Source organism: Cydia pomonella, unplaced genomic scaffold (assembly GCF_033807575.1).
Source record: "Cydia pomonella isolate Wapato2018A unplaced genomic scaffold, ilCydPomo1 PGA_scaffold_188, whole genome shotgun sequence".
In the NCBI taxonomy this organism is placed as follows: Eukaryota; Metazoa; Arthropoda; class Insecta; order Lepidoptera; family Tortricidae; genus Cydia; species Cydia pomonella.
The window spans coordinates 49,764-68,201 of NW_026907829.1; the positions used below are offsets into that span (position 1 = coordinate 49,764).

The 18,438-nt window shown below is 35.6% G+C and overlaps 1 protein-coding gene across 1 annotated transcript in view; it reads left to right on the forward strand.

The window, feature by feature from the left end:
• Nucleotides 1-18,198, forward strand: part of LOC133533645 (D-beta-hydroxybutyrate dehydrogenase, mitochondrial-like) — a 58,241-nt gene extending 40,043 nt beyond the window's left edge. Inside the window, exons 4-5 of the mRNA XM_061872675.1 lie at nucleotides 5,413-5,586; nucleotides 13,996-18,198. Of these exons, the coding sequence (XP_061728659.1) occupies nucleotides 5,413-5,586; nucleotides 13,996-14,154 (333 nt within the window). The 3' untranslated portion in view covers nucleotides 14,155-18,198. The remainder of the gene's footprint in view (nucleotides 1-5,412; nucleotides 5,587-13,995) is intronic.
• Nucleotides 18,199-18,438: the final 240 nt, after the last annotated feature.

The window sequence follows — 18,438 nt, forward strand, 5'->3', positions numbered from 1 at the left end:
CATATTTGTTGGTTACATACCTACATTTTCATGGAAATAGCCTCAAGTCCCAAAAAAGGACAAATTGGACATTTTTTATTTAACTCAAATAAAGGTTTTTTTAAGCATATAAATAATAAGTATTTACTAACTGAGAAACTAATTAATGGTACACGCCAAAAACTGATGGTAGGCACAGTCAAGGTAATATCGACACGGCCAACGACCCAAAAATATGCAGGCATCTGGTTAAGTTAGCCAGCTAATTAGTCGCCTAGGCTGATAGAAAATCAACGTCAAATCAACTCGACGTTTGACAACTTGGCATATTAAAAGTGAGCTCTTTGAAAAAGACTGGTTTACTCAGCCAAATAAAATGTAAGGTAAAAAACTTAAAGAATTGAAATAACATAAGATAAAATAAATACGGAACCCTAAAAAGTATAATACAATAAAAAAACAACTAAATGACTACACAACGTTCAGCCATCTGGTTAAACGTTGCGATCAGTGACTTGGCTGGTTGTTCTTTAACCAGTTAATTAGCTGGCGAATATAACGCGGCGGCGACATACATATACTCGACCTTATTACCCATGTCGGCGGCTGATCGTAAATTCTCTAGACTCAGGTCCTCCACAAAAAGCTCCGTCGACTCAGGAAATGAGATATTTTGACGATTTTCACGTTTCACGATATGCTTAGTAATTTCATGATGTGCCGGATTTTACGATCGGCTGATCTAGTGACTAGGTCAAGTGGGGTATCATTTGAAAGAGCTCAAATTGAACATTCCAAATCAATTTTTTAATGTACATTTTATAAGGAAAATATAATCAGATCTCTTTTTTTAATAACAAAAAACATTTCCAAATTCAGTTTACAATTTAACCAACTTTATGTGTGTTGAAATTTCTATGAGATTACATTAAAGACCTTTCAAATAAAAGATCAATTTTTGAAATAGGTTCACATGACAGAGAAATATCTTTGAAAAACCAACATACATTACATCGCGCAAATTAGTAAGCCAATTTGCCGATAGATGGCGCTGGACACAATAATACTTAGTATAGGTACTTCTGATCAAAAGTCTTTCGCCTGTATTCTTATTTGTTCGCCTACACGAGATAATTCGAAGTTTGTTCGGAACCCTCGGTGCGCGAGTAAAACGAACTCGAACTTGGCCCGTTTTTAATAACATTAATAATGTGTTGCCGATTGAGAGACTTTTTGTTGGATTAAACCGTTGTATTCTGTTAGTGAATTTATGAGTGATTATAGATTTTGACGATCCCCCGCAGGATTACCAAACCACCACATTATTTTGAAATCTTATTATTTTGTAATTATTTAATATTTAAATTGATATTTTATCGTTAACGTTTTTGTAACATCCTTGTATTGAGCATCATAATATGAATAATTGTAGATTGACATACCTGCAATTTATAATGTAATCTGTATTATGTAATAAATAAATCTATATTTATTTTCTACCAATTTAAGATACATATCGAGAAATCGATAACAGTTCTTCATTGTATCAAACCCTCGTTTTAGCCAGAAAAAAATATATGTACAATTATAACTTATAACAAGCATCCCGACTAGAATATACTTCTAGTGAACAATAACATAATATTAATTTCACGCAAACGAAGTTGCGGGTGTAAGTTAGGCCGTGGGTATAATAATTACATTATGGCACTGAACAAAAGGATCAAACGTGACTCCGTCGACTAACGGTGCTCCCACATTGGCTTTATATTATATAAATAAATATTATAGGACATTATTACACAAATTGACTAAGTCTCACAGTAAGCTCAATAAGGGTGTTGTGGGTACTTAGACAACGATATTAATGATATTAGGTATATAATATATAAATACATAGAAAATACCCAAGACTCAGGAACAAACATCCGTGCTCATCACACAAATAAATGCCCTTACCAGGATTTGAACCCGTGATCATCGGCTTCATAAACAGGGTCACTATCCACTAGGCCAGAGGAAAATGTTATATAACTTTGTGTAACAGAGCCAACATAATAAAACACACAACATTTTATAACAGCGAATGTGGGAACTTCCTTCTTCCTCGCGTTGTCCCGGCATTTTGCCACGGCTCATGGTAACCTGGGGTCCGCTTGACAACAAATCCCCAGAATTGGCGTAGGCACTAGTTTTTACGAAAGTGACTGCCATCTAACCTTCCAACCCAGAGGGTAAACTAGGCCTTAGATTAGATTAGATTAGATTTATTTATTTCTTAAAGTAAAAGACACAGTATTTTACACAAAATGATAAAACAAAGGCTTTCACTAAAAGATCGTCAACTTAACATTAAAACAAAAAATATAAAAATTTAAAATTAATAAATAAAGAAATGTCACGACAAAAAAGAAAATGTCAATGTATACATAGCTAGGGACAACCTAGGTATTGTCGAAAATACCTAAGTTGTCCCTATCGTACATAAGTTCCGAAAAACTTATTGGTACGAGCCGGGGTATGAACCCGCGACCTCCGGATTGCAAGTCGCACGCTCTTATCACTAGGTCACCAGCGCCACAACAGCGAATGTGAGAACACCATAAGTAAATAAAGTTGCCAAAAAATGGGAGTCTAAATACAGCTCAGCCCTTGATTAAATGTCAAAGGTAGTTAACAAGTCCCTAGAGGCGAGGGCGTGGGTGGGCGAGTGTCTGGATATTGCTTAGAAACTCGGGAATGGTAATTAAATTCAATCACAAGACAACTGGGCAGCTGGTGCCGGAGGTAATCAACATCGAAACTAACACTTTCAATGTTTAAGTAATAGGCAATAGCAATCACGGTTTTAATTTGTGAAAATATACGTCATCAATGAGCTAACATATTTTGGCATTATATCCGCTTTTCATGTAGATAGATAGATATATAGAATACTCTTTATCGGCACACCTTAGTGAAAGATACAACAACAACAATTAGTTTTTATTTTTAATTTATGTATGTACTTGCCTAGTCCACGCAGAATTGCAAATTATATATACTTACTTAGTGAAGTTAAGGACATAGACGCTATTGCTGCATGGAGTGAGAACAACCGCTTACAATTTAACGTCTCTCAATGTGTCTATATCACTTTCTCCAGACTCTGAACGCCGATTCCCACCACCGCATGACACGCCCCTACTTCAAACTGACGAAATACGTGACTTAGGACTATATTTGGACAAACAACTTGACTTCAGAGTCTTCAGACATTATATAACGATAAGATAAAGATAAAGATAATTTATTATTCAAGTAGGCATATTACAATGTGCTTATGAACGTCAAATAAAGCTACACCGGCTTTAACCCTACAGTCCCTACACCTCTAACCCGAGAAGATATAAATCCCCCCTTAATTGGAGGAGGGTATCCCAATATGGACCGGCAAGAAACTCGGCGGGACACATCTTTTCAAAACATTACATTTTATAATTAACATGCTTTAAATAAGAAAAAAAAAATACAATTTAGATTACTATAGAAATCATGCAATTACATACAGGACCTAGTTTTCATTATAGAATATGATACAAAAAATAATAATATGTCATATCAAATCGTACAAATACGCTTTCAGACAACATATCGAATTCTTACAAAGGGAAAAGAAAAATAAAATTAATAAAGAAATGAGAATATACATTATACGAGTATATAGTAAATCTGACAGATTGCATATCTACAAAAAATATTTGATGTGCTTTCTTACCAGGGGGCTGATTTTTGAATTTCGATTGATCGAATTCGTCACTCGAAAATCTGTGGAAAACGACGAATTGATATTTTAGAAATACGAGCAATAGAAATTGGGAATCTAGGGGTATTGACCAGTCGTTTTCAATTGTATTAGTAGAATTTAAATGCCTAGTAGAGGAGATAAATTGAAGGGAATTACACGAAATCGAGCACACGAAATTCAAAAATTGGCCCCCTGAGATTAAAGCATCGTCAGGTAACTTGTTATAAAAATGAATGCATAGTCCAACGAATGACTTTTGTACTTTGCGGACACGAAACTTTCTGATAGAAAGCTTATTTTTATTTCTAGTGCTGTAGTTATGGACATCTGAATTCTTAGTGAAGGAGTCTAGATTCTTAACAACATAAATAATACTATCATAGATGTATTGGGAAGCTACAGTTAAAATATTAATTTCTTTGAAAAGTTCACTTAATGATTCACGTTCTTTTAAGTTATATATAGAACGAATGGCTCTCTTTTGTAAAACAAATATAGTCTGTATGTCAGCTGCTTTACCCCAAACCAGAATACTATATGACATTACATTATGAAAATAACTATAATAGACAAGGCGAGCTCTCTCAACATTGGTCAATTGCCTGATTCTCCTAACAGCGTAAGCGGCCGAACTTAATTTTTTAGCTAGCATTCTTATATGAGGACTCCATTGTAAACCGAGAAATAGTGCTTTATCTACCAGCTCTAAGCATTCATTATTCAAAAGTATCTTAATCTCGACTGTTTATTTATAGGTAGAATTGCTTCACAGTTTGCTAACATTAAGGTGGCTATCATGCTTTACAACGACTACGAATGTAGGCGGCTTGAATTCGGTGCTGCAGTATGGGATCCCTATAAGACTAAATATATCACGATCTTGAAAAGAGGGCAAAAAAAAATTCAAGGCATATTTACAAACGTCTTTATGGATATTATCCATACATGTATCCGTCTCTATTTATAAGGGCACTGTTATTCTCATGTATAGGGTGACAGTTCAGTTTAGTATGAAAAATTTAGTTCCGAAGAAATTCGGCAATATGGCGCGTGATCATATATTACTGGTCAGGCTTAATATATTTTTCATATTTAATATTACTCAAAGTAATTGGTTGGATGGCGTACGGAGATAAAATCGTTAGATACTTTAACGTTGTAATGAAATATGAAAAAGCTTTTTGTTAAGTACATCGGGATCAAGATTGGAATAAAATATGAATAACAGGAAAACCTTTTATTCCAATACCTTTAGCAAAGTATCTGCTCAAAACAGGTAAACACGTGGATCATCCTGTCATATCAAGGCCGTCAATTTCATATCTTTTGTCAGGTTATCGAAGGTATTATTTACAGCCAGGCCCTGACAACGCAGTATGTTAGGTATATACTTTTTCTCAAACATGCGTGAAAATATCGTTATTACTTTTATAATAGTAGGCAAGCTTGAGTCTTAGCCTGAACGCATGCGATAACGGAATGTAGGGAAAATGACAATGCGCTTACCGCTGCGTTTACCTCTTAAAACAATATACGGTCATTAGATTATCTGGTTTAAAATGGGTGTGCGGCAAATGCTACGTTTATGGCAAAAACAACCGCGCGCTTTAAAGTTCAATATTTTGATTAGCCAATATTGTTGACAGGTGGTTGTGGCTGCTGGGGAATATACGACGGGTAGTGCCTGGTTGTCAGAGGAGAAATTGCTGGAGCAGGCCAGGGACATGTGGAAGCGGCTCAGCGACGAGCAGAAGGGTGCCTACGGCGAGGACTACTTCGAGAACGCGCTCCGCAGCCTGGAGAAATACACCAAGAGCGCTGTAAGTAACACGAATGAATTCAATTAGGTAGTGTCCTGGGAATACATTAGTCCGTCAAACTACCAAAAATTTTCGTACACGTTTTTTTTTTTTTATCTACAAAGAAAATAGCAAATCACGTCCTTCTAAAAAGTGTAGCACGGTGCTAAGTCGCCCGGAACTTTAACAGGATATAAATAAAATAGCCCGATATAATATATAGATACATATGTAATGTATGTGTGGTTGGTTATCGTATAGATATATTATGTAGTACCTAGCTCTCTCTTCAAAGATATTATATTCATCATTTGTGATGATAGGCATTCTTTTTTATTTTTAAATGACGGACTGATTATATTTTTAAGACCTCGTACCTACCTCGTTTTTTTAGCATTAGAAAAGACTACCCGATTTTGACGGGTCTTTTTATTGAAATACGCTTAAAAAAATGTTAGTATTACCAATAGGTAAGTAATAACTTATGAAACCAAAAGAATGTAAATGAACATAATTATTTATTTGATTTATAATGGTTAGGTACGTATTTGTGATAAATGCTATGAATTATTTTTTGAAGAGACATGTCAAGATCGTGTAGTCCTTATTCTAATGCTAAAAAACGAAGTATAAATAGCCTATCCGATTTTATTAAGTAGGTATGTCACGGTTTGGTACATAAACTGCTCGTGAGCGGGAAACAAAACGTACAAACCGATGTGATTCTAATCTAATCTTTATACGTCAGCGCTTTCTCAAACAAAACTCCAGACTTTTGGCATACGGAGCACCTACGCCTGATAAAGATGCCTGTCTTTGGCAGCTTTCTGATTATTATATCACGTTTAACCTTTACATAACAGATTTTTTTTCTTATTAAATATGGGCGACTAGACGAACACGTGATATATTCGTATTGCCGAAAAAACAAAAAACCTACAATCGCTTACTGTCTGAACCTAAATTAAAATTATTGCAAGCTCAGCTAACGACGTGACAGAATGACCTCTCATATTTCAAAGTGCTTAATATTAATCCAGACTACCAGCCGACGGACAAAGATTGGGCTGGTTTAGCTCGATGTTATTTAGATTGGAGTTAATTACGAAATGAAATAATCCGTTTACTGAAATTACCATACTGTGACTTTGATCTTCAATTTAGTACTTAGTAGGTAGAGTTAGATCAAAATAACTCTGCAACGAGTTTGACAGCACAGACTGTGCAAGTGTTGTTTATAAGTCATAGTTTCATAGAATTTGACGTTTAAAATAACACTTGTCCAGACTGTAGCTATCAAAATCGCTGCAGACTTATCTTGGTCTAACTCTACCGCCGTACAATATCACAAATGGCTTAGGCTCCTAATAACATAGGATTTGTAGATTCATTCATTAGGATATTTTCAAAATTTATTTAGAACTGTAACATTTACGTAATAAAAATACGGTAAAAATAAAAACATATTTCTTCAATTATTTTTTGATAAAACCCATCCAAACGCGACTTGAAGGAACTGTCACAGGGATCATCATGTTTTTAGGGTTCCGTACCAAAAAGGTACAAAAGGAACCTTTATGGTGCGACTCTGTCCGACCATCCGTCCGTCTGTTACATCGCTAAATATCTCGAGAACCACTTAAGCTATCGATTTGAAATTTGTAACAGTTATGAACAACGCTAACCCAGACAATTCGAAAGTATTTTTTTATTAACTATGGAAAATGCTCAAAATAAAGAGGGGGCAAAATTTCAGTTACTAGGAGTAGGTATCATTTGAAAGAGCTTAAATTGTACATTCCAAAACATTTTTTCTTTCTTTTCGTAGTGAAAAAAAAAAGATTATTGGAGGAAAAAGTGAAAAAAAATACCATTCCCCCCTTACGTTTTTACGGTTTTCATTACATCGCGCAAATTAGTTAGACAATTTTCCGATGGAAGGCGCTGAACACAATTATGCTTAGTATAGGTAGATAATTCAAAGTTTGTACGGAACCCTCGGTGCGCGAGTAAAATGAACTCGCACTTGACCGGTTTTTTTGTAAACACAGCCTGCAAGAGAGGCATGAGTTAAGTTTTTTAACACTTTTTTAACAACGTTGAGTTTTTAATCTCAAACGTCAATCATTTCTGGAATAAAGCCCGAGGGCTGTTTTCATGTAGCGCAGTAGTAATGTGCGAGTGCTAGCTAGAATATAACATACACACAAACTCTTATTTATATTATATCACTTTAATATTTTATTAATCTGAATTCACCTTCGTAGTGCCTTATAGTGCTATTTTATTCAATGGTTCGATGTGTTCGGCTCACGACTGCTCCGAGCAGTCATGAAGGCACAGAAAGTGAAAAAGAAAACGCGTCATGCGGCTACTGCGTTAGAGAGGGACAAGGAAATTCTCTCTAAACCCGTTTGACGCTAATCACGACACATTGTCATTTCCGCTACATACCGGGATGTTATCGGCTACGACGTAGCGCTACCACCGTAGCTCAGCGGTGAATGTGTTAAACTTGGGTTTTATTAGAAAGTGTGATTTCTGCACCTAGTATGATACTATTCATTGCGTTTAGATTGTTACTATTGTATCTCCTTGATATAAATCTCGGTCTTTTGATAGGCTTGATAGATCCAACACATAGAGGCCCCTTGGAGAGCTTTAATGTCATGTAGAACGCCTGCTGGAACCCGATCACAGACGCATCAATAGACACCCATTAACCGGTCGCAGCAGGCATTGGGACTATTGTAGAAATAGTAACCAGTATAATGGTTTATGGATTGAAGTTTGGGTGGACAATGAGACAAGGTTATTGCAAAGATGTCCGGACACCTGCCATAACAATGTATTCACTAGTTATCAAGGCAGGCGGTGACTCACCGCCCACTAGATGGGCCCCAGAAACTGCCGTCGTGAAGACGACCAGGAACAACACAGGTGTGAGCGGCTCAGGGGTGTCGAGAGGTGTACGCCGCTTTCTACCCAGAGACTGATAACAGCCACTGTGACAACTCCCGTCTTATGCAAATTTTCACTTCCACCCCTGGAGCATTTAGCTCTCACGACTTATCTCTGGACGGCCCATAAAGGCAAGCCAGAGTTGAGAGTCCTGCGGATCCCCTTGGGGTCCCCAACTGACGAAGACACGCCGGAGACGGAGACCCTGACCGACTCTCGGGAGTACTCGGGTCCGTGGGGTCGTAATCCCCAACAGCTCGCCAAAAGTTGCCCTGCGGATAGAGATTGTTATTATTATTACACTAGGCAATTCATTTCGTAGCATATTAAATGCCCACATCCCGTGTGTACAAAAAACTCTTCGTAGCGTTTAGACATTGTGGTTACGTAATGAGAATATTTTGACTTCAAAAGTAGCATTAAGCTAACGTTTTAATGGCATGCCATAACTTTGAATAACAAATTGTGATTCGTCGGAAAATCCTGAAGTATTTCGGGGGACCAACGCTGGAGCTGTTGTTGTCTTGTGACGTTGCAGTAAAAGGCTTGGTAATGGAATTATGAGCAGCGACGAAGTTGCCGATGAAAATTGGCTGTATCATCACTCCCGCCCTACCTACAAACCCTACCTTTCAGGCCATTTCAAAACGTAAATAGATTATGTACCTGTAAGTTACATAGAGGTTCTGTTGTGATAAAAATCAGTCGTTTGGGCGTTGTCGAAAATTATGATCTCGTTTCTTCCCCCACTTTATTTTATCCTTTATTTTATTTTAATATTTGTTTGAAACATTCCCTCGGCACGTTAGTCGTGGGCAGAGAGTAGAGACTAACTATAAGTAAATTACATTACAGACATTATTTGAAAATTGTACAATTCGTATATTGTCTGCATTAAGAAGGCAGGTGTGAGGAATGGAACGTTTTTCCCCTCTCGGAACGACGTCGACTGAATTGTAATCTTGTTCCAAAAATATCGTTGTTAAATAAAGCCAATGAATTAATTTGGGCTATTGTTTCAATATATAATAGGAGGAAAAATATGCAAACGTATTGTACCTATGTAGGCACGAGATACTCTTGGCTGTGTCCTCCATGATTTCATAACGGGCGGTTAATTAAAAAGCAGATCGGAGGCTTACACAGGGTTTTTACGATGTTTCACCAGAAGATTAATGCCAAAAGCCTTTACTAGGTATCATCCTATATTACAGTTTCGCTTGGGAGTAAAATAATTTCAACAGTTTAATTACATGGTTATACCCGGCTTAAAAAAAAGTAAAATTCTTGAAATAATTATGAAGAGTATTCTAGCCAATCTTGGAGTTATTAAATATCATAATTTTTACACTATTTTAAACGAATGATGCTGACTTTACTATGCTTTTAAATGTGAAGGTAAAATATATACCATTTTCTTTTTAATTTTGTTCTCTAAGGTCGATGTTTTTATTTTTTGTCTCACCTAATTGCATCATCAAACTTAAAAGTTATGAATCGCTTTTTCAGAATGTATTCCTAAATATGTAAATAAAAAAATAGGTATATCAACTCATCGCATATATTTTTGATAAAATTAAGTAATTACGAGGTACCTGCTTTTTAATCCTGTCAACCACACGACAGGGGTAATAATAACAACAAAATATATTATGCTTATACTTCATCGATTTATACTTACACCATTTGATATCACTACCTATCAGGGCCTCGCCATCGCCTCCCACAGAGTAGAATATAGACATTATAGACATGTCCCTAGACTCATCTATCAGACACTGATTGTGACATTAACATGTGATTTTCGTTCACGACTACATGGTTGTAATAGTCATCGAAAAAAAAATTATATTTTTTTTCCTTGCTTCTAGATGAAAGAATGTGAATAAATGAGCATTCTTGACATTAGTATTTGTTGATAGACTGTCATTTTGTATGTAGTATGCTGATATTATATTGACATAAAAATTGTGAGTATGCGTGCCTCGTTACGTTGACCTCGAATCCTACAGTCCGACGTTCACGTAATTGCGGGGTTCTAAAGTTCCGGAATTGCGGATTTAGATTCTAAGGGTCCCACATTCTTGTAGTCCCGGTCCAAAATTCTGGAAAATAAAACAGCTGTATTTTAATTTTAACTTGTTTGATTTATTGTAATTTAAACAAAACAAAACACATTTTCCTTTTTTACTTTCACACTCGTTTGTAATATTATCCAACGAACTTCTTACTTCACACTCATACTTTTCAGTTTCGTCGCGCATAAACATCGGTGATCCAATTTCAAAGCTCAGAGGCAGCTCATTCAAAAGCGACTTTGCCAAGTTTGTCTTTTTCACCCTCTTCAGGAATACTAGAAGAGTTTTATATTCCTGCAATATGGAACACGACGACTTGACTTAAATAACACAACGCCACAATATCTATCTTTCATAAATTAAGAAATCCTATTGGGAGCGTGCACGACTGTCACGCAACCTAGTGTCCGCAATTCTAGGGGAAAACGTCAATTCACTACATCTTATAAAACTACTCCAAAACTAAAAACTACTGAACGGATTTTCATACGACTTTCATCTATCAATAGAGTGATTCTTGAGGAAGGCTTAAGTATATAACTTGTTAAGGTTTTGTGTAAATTGTTTGAAATATAACGATGTTGTCGGAAAAAATCACGCTGGCTAGGAGCTTTAATCGAAAACGCTGCCTAATCCGTTTGAGCTATAACAACACAATGTATGGTGGGGTTGTTTCTCATTCATAGGTCTACAAAAAAGTCCGCGATGTGAAATGTCTATCTTTTAAGGATAACTTACTATATCCATTCTTAACTTCTAGAAAAAGATCACGTAATATGTGGCATTTGCAAAGCTATTTACATTATTAACAATTATCAAAATAAATACGTTAGTTATATTAAGCATTTCATACAGATTACAATGGTCCCTTACACCATACAATTTAAATGAATATTTCAGGAGTAATCGTAAATCAAAGTTTCATTTCGAGCCATATAATTGTACGAAATGTTAAAGACGCTATCCGCAGTTAGTTCAAATTTTTACCACCTTATGCGCTGGGATCGCTTTACTTACCCCCACCACGCACTTCGCACGGTCCCAATTCGTCGTTGACGACACTCTGTTGTTTTACTCGTAGTTAAGAGCAGTAAAGATATTAATACTTTACTTCTATCGATCAGCTTCAACTTCAACTTTAACATTTATTCAGCAAATAGGCCACAACAGGCTATAAAATCATTTACAGTGTAGTACGCCTTACTTAACAAGGAGCGCTTAATATGTGACTTAAATTTGTTAATTCACTATATCAGTGGGGACTATATTATAAAAACGCTTCAAACGCAAAAACGCAGCTTCTTTAGATTCCGATTTAACACAAATGATAAACCTACATTAAAAAACGCGGTACTAAATTGTAAAATAATCTTTTATCCAACATCTAAAACAGATTGTTTTAGTCTACTAAGTTATATATGTGTGAAATTATCCCTAGTCAGGGCCGAACCCCGTCTAGACAGTGCTCCTTAGGGCGTCCAGGACAGGTATTTATATTCTTTAGAGAGCTTTCAGACCATCAAATTATCGGGGTTGTACCAGGTGGAAATAATCTCATCGTTCCGCACGCTTTTTTTACTTTTAAGTAGTTTTATATTTTCTTAATGGACTCCGTCTTATTTTGCGTACACTCGCATACCAGTATTAAAGTATTAAAAAAGAAAATATTACGTTATTTGCGATTACAGCTTATAATTGCGCTGCTCTTTCTGAGACACATCTACGTTACGTTTAAACGCACACACACAAAACGCTGATAGTCTTATATGTCTCTCAAGTTTGTAGGTCTTTGTTAAACCGCTGTATGTTTTTTTACACTGTGATAATATTATGAACTGTGAAACTACATCAAAGTTGGTGTAATCTTGTGGCATCTTTTATTCAATGCGGTATATTTGAGGGAATACATTTATAAGATTATGTAAGATGTTTATGTAAGACTACTTTAACCCTTAACCACCTACCTACCGTCTCACAGACTCATTCAATAAAAAAAATGGTATAACTCTAAGTGTGAGCATCGGAGAAACGTGTGTGTCCTTGTACCTTCCTCCCTCCCGCCTCAGTGCCGCGTCACCGCTCGCCGAGGTCGGTCGTGCACGCGTTTAGTTTTGGTGAGTATATTTCTGCCTCGGCCCGTCTCTGAGACGGGTGGTAGTTGCTTACGTTTTTCTTTCTTGGGGTCTCGGAGACGGGTTGTAGGAGGCTACGTAACTATGCACTCTTATTTTCTTTACCAAGGCAACTGTTTGTCTAGTATAATAGTCGGTGACCTTGTCTTCGTAAAAGTACACTTATTATTTTATGAGCGACGAATATTACTTTAAAAGTTTTAAGTGTTTTTCTATGCATCTAAGTAGGTTTGTAAATACTTAAAAATGCTCTAAATCGCATACTTTTCCACAACTACAACGACCATTTGCCTAAACTGTGCGAATAAATTGTGCATTTGCTGCCGCGAAAAGTAGTAACTTGGTGGTCTGCAATTTTATTAAAATTGTGCCTTTTTTGTAGCGTTATATTGCTAATTAGCTTTGTTGATTATTAAACAATAAGAAATAATTACTTGGATCTCTATAAGAAGTTATAATTTTCGTTGATCTCACCTTTTAAAGGATATATTGTTCCTAGAGTAAAATTAAAGACTGGCGCCATATGTTTAAGAGAAAAATATGTTATGTACGTGTTTTTGATGTTATTTTTATATTAATAAACAATTTAACTTGGGTAATTGTTGTTTCTATTTCGAAAAACCTATATAAACCATAACATTTAAGATATAAGGTCGATATTATGTAGCCGTCCTAAGGACGGGAGGTAGGTGCATGTGTAATCAAAATAGTAGGTAGGTAGTTAAGGGTTAATGTATAATTTCAAATGCGATGTACAAGTTGCTTATGAATAAATGAAATGAAATGAAATGAAATGAAATATATGGATTGGAGTTTTTTGAAGTATACTTTTCTTGGTTGTTTTCGGTTTTTAGTCGTATATTGATTCTATGTGGTTTTAAATAGGTGGGTAATTTAAATTAAAGACATTATTAAGCTATAATGGGACTTCATTGCATAGGTATACATTTATTTATTATTTTTCCTGTAGTTTCCAGAGTAACATTATGTTGTAGTCAAGTGTAAAAATATGGTTGCATTCAACTTACTTAAGAATACGTCCCATAGTTCTTAATTCACCGATATATATCGCCGGCTAAGGGACATATTTTTGAGTAAGATGTGTGCACCCATATTTGTACACTGACTGTACCATCATTTTCTAGCAGCGTGCAATGAGTTTTTTTTTTTTCAATTACCAGGTTTCGAATTTGTGGGCAGTGGTCGGTTTCCTCTTGATTTCATATGTTTGTTAGTTTAAAATAGCATGTTATTTCCAGGATGCTGACTTGACGGCGGTGACCCGCGCCCTAAGCGACGGCGTGACGCGCACCTTCCCGCTGGCCCGCTACACGCCCGTGTCCCCGCGCGAGAAGCTCAAGTCCATCCTGGCCGAGCACCTCCCGCGCTCCCTCTACGAAGGGCTCTACACCGACTAAGCTAGATCACTGCTCTCCACCTGGCTCGCATTTCGCTTTCCGATATTTTTCTTACCATCCTATTCATTATTCATTACAGGTATCTGAATACAAGATATACTTATTTATGTAACGCTACCGCCACTTTTAGCAAAGTGTGCAAAGTGACCATTTACAACTACATACGTAAGGTCTAAGTATAAGCATGTTGCTACTATATTACTACATAGCATATTTCACAACTGTAGGTACCTATATAAACAACTGTGAACATTGGTTGACCTTTCGGTACGTTTTATTCAAGAGACCGATACAAGCTCAAACCGTCTCTATTGTATTCTGATATCTATATAATGCCATTATCTTCGAACGAGCGAAATTATAAAATGTCCCTGAAATTTCCTTTGTAAACAAAATTTATAGCCCAAAATTATGGCGCCGTTGTGTCTACACAAAATGCAAATATCCGAATACGGAAATTAATATGAAATCCATCAGCCCTGATAATAAGTTAGGTGAAGTTGGTCGTGCCAAAATGAGGCCATATAAAGCTCGACTCGGGCTTGCATAAGCTAGAAAGTTGGAGCAACTTCGTTGGTCATTTAACCAGCATCTACTATCCACTTAAACACGTTCGCGGAACTCCAACACGAATTGAAACGAGTTTTCTATTAAACTCGAAATTTCCGTTTAAATACAGCTAAGTAAATTTCACTTTTTCTTACTTGTAAAAGTGAAAATGTAAATTAGTGTATTTCCGATTAAGTCGAGTTATTTTCGATAGAATCATTTAGCCAAATACTTGATCAGGTGCACAGTCTAATATTTTTTCGTAAATCATTTGAATAAAAGACCCTCGTCAAATATATCAGATTACAAACGACTGTGGCTGACAGCTTCTAATTACGAAGGTCTGTAATATTTTTGTGGTCAGAATAAGTAGTTGTACTTTCCCATCATCCAACGTAATTTTTTCTCCGAATAACGTTAATTTCTCTTGATAATTCCTTAGATCTTAATATCGATACAGTACCGGCCAAAAATATATGACCTTCAGCTTCTACGGCAAAACTGTTTCTAACTAATGCGGTCAATGAGATAACCTGGCCACATATAATGGCAATGTCGTAGTTTTTTCTTGTTTTGTCACATACTTCATCGCAATATTAATTGATTTATAAGTAAATGTGAAACTGTCACTAAAAACTTGAATATTAATATAAACTTGTATATTAATAAACAAAGTATGTTGAAGCTTCATGGATGAAAGAACTCGGACCCCAGTCAATAGAAAGCTATTTTTGTTGGCCATTAACTGGGGCGTACCCATGAATGATACTTAAAGTCAACATGAGTTCGTTGTGGTGTGGTTGTTTTAAGTAATATAATGGGTCCACTGTCTACCCACATTGTTTCATTAAAATATTATTTATACAATTGGTAAACCAATGAGAATATAGGAATAGGCATACATACAATCTAACCAATATTTATAACCATAAACATTATAAACCAATAAAAACACAAAAGTATAATATATTTTTGCCCGATAGTGTATACAAAAGCAATGCTTAAAAGTTCATTTTAGTATTGATCTGAATATATACATGTATATCTAGAATTTACTATTACTTATTCTTGGAAACAATATTATTACACTCTGGAGTCTACAAACACACAAGAAGTTATTTCCCACGACCTAACATTGTTATTTCCCCTAAGTAATAGATACTTCCAGCTATGAATATCTATTACAGTAGCGAAGTAATTTCTGTTTAATAAGTTGGTCGGTATTTCACTGCGAAAGCTCGACGCTAAATGATTGCTTCCTTTTCCAACTTGCAACTGAAGCCTAACTCACGCTTTGTGACTATGGTAGAGCATATTTTACTATACGTATGTTTTTTGCTTTATTTCTGTAGAGTATTCGTTTGTAGTATTTTTATACTAGGTGTCTGGATTCATGATTAATTGCGAACTGCAAGCTACGGCCCGCGTTCGATTTTGACTTCATAATTAGCTCTCGATCAATGTCAGCGGCATATGTTTCGTAAAATTTTGCACTTAAAAAGCGTTGAATTTTAATTTTGCCGCCTTTGCCATAAATATTTAAAGCAACAACGAATTCTAATAAAACTATCACACTTAATATGAAAGCGTCATAAAATAACTTGCTAGCGCGTTTTAGACCACTTAGTCGCGTCGCAGATGCACAGAAGGCTAGTTTTCAAACTTCTTTGTGCTAAAACTTAATGTATAAGGGTATATTACACCTTTTACCATATTTTATAATTATAGAGACTAGTCACACCAGTCTTGAAAGAACAAAATTACCACCGTTTACGTATACACCGTTTAGCAAAAAAGTCTTATCCCGACGTATACGTTTCGGAGTGGTCGGTCCTAATTATTACTAATATATTACTTAACATGTATATAGCTACATTTTTATACCCGCTTTAGGCGAGGCAGCGTCAATCAAGCATATTGTAACCAAAAAATGTTGATTATTATGTTTATACCTTGAATACTCGTAACAAGGCGCAGGTACAACATATACCTACAACACCAACGAAAATAACCTAAAATTGAAATTATGTAAATTTGCCTGTTTGTGTTACACACTGTTCGCCGCCTCGCCTGCGACTGCAGTGTAGGTAGAAAACCAATTTCGTTATGTATTCACTTTTATGTGGTCATCAAATTTTATGTCGTTGAATTTGTTGATTGATTATGTTGTTTTTTAGAGTTTATGTATATAATTTTAGTATAACGACTTAGTAATCTACACTTAAGAACAGTGAAAAGTTTTCACTAAAACTTTGTATGAAAGTTCAATACTAATATTTGCCCGTGTTGGTTATTCTTGAATATAGATGTTGCATTTGTTATCTTATCCTAATATAAACATAGCTTATGTATTGTTTGTTTCCTCTTTTTTGTGCGAATATGTCTATTGTAAATGCCTAAATATAGCTACAAATGCAACAGAAACTTCTGTTGTTTTCCATTAACTTTAATATAGATTTGTGTAATGTTAATATATTTATAACATCTAAGTAGAAGTACATTATGAATGTCTAACTTGGGCATTGTGTGTGTCGCATGACATGTAACAGAGTAAAATTGATGAAGAGGTCATCAGAAGAACTAGAACATTACGGTATTACATTTGACAGTAAACGGTTGTTCATTGACATATTTTACTTTGCGTAGCATAAACACAACGCCAAAGTTGTTTTACGTGGCACACCGTTGAGTTAATCCTGATACATGTCTTAAAAGTAAAGATTCATTGATTTTATTAGATGTGAAAAATATGACGCTTGATTAGTTGTAACCACTAACTGTTATCAAATTCTAAGCACGAATCCATCTGTCTTTACACAACTATTACAATCAACGAATCTTTGGTTAAAATTAAATTCGCTGTTAAAACCACTTAAAGACCCTTTGGTTTGAAGTTTCTATTAAAAGTTTTTCTTTTTAACTAAGTATGTCGACACATAACGAGCCGTCTCACGAGGAAACTGCCACGCGAACGACGCGAGGCAGCTAGATCTGGGCAAGGAAATGCAGACCGAATATCCGAATAATAAATAAGACCGAACTATTTCGCGCGGCAATTACCTCGCGAGGCATCTCGTTCAATGTGGACCTCTATTGTAATTTTCTCTTACTAGAAAACCTATTACCAGTCAAGTAGATTATAGTTGTAGAGCCTATGTATATTAGCAGCTTCAGTAGCTGAACGGGCGAGGTGTTCAATACATCTTCACCCGCTCTTATTATCATAACATTAAAGTTTTATTGAGATAAGTTTGAACACCTCACTCTAATACCACTGTTGCTGACTGTAGTTTGCTCTGTTTGTATTTATAAATTAAAATGGAATTATAACAAAGAGCGTGAAAGAATTTCGTCATCCAGCCAAATCCATTTGGATGACTGCAGCATTTAACTTCCGAGAGAGCAATTGACAAGAGTTGATAGTTTTACGTGTGGATATATTTCGAATTATTGTGTTTGTATTTTTAATAAAATAATAAAGCTTAATAAAATGGTTTCTTTTGACACTTAAACACTAAAACGTAATAGGTCTCAGTAACTTCCCTGGGTGTATTAACAAAAATCAGGTAGCTGATGAGTCGCTTAACTCCTTTAATATCAAAGACCATGTTGTTAATAGTTTTCCAACATTTTGTGATTTGATTGTCAATGTTGTTAATAAAGGAGAGCGTCGATTTTGGACTCATCGCATATATCTTACAGACTATATAGGTAAAATACAAACGCAATTTATTA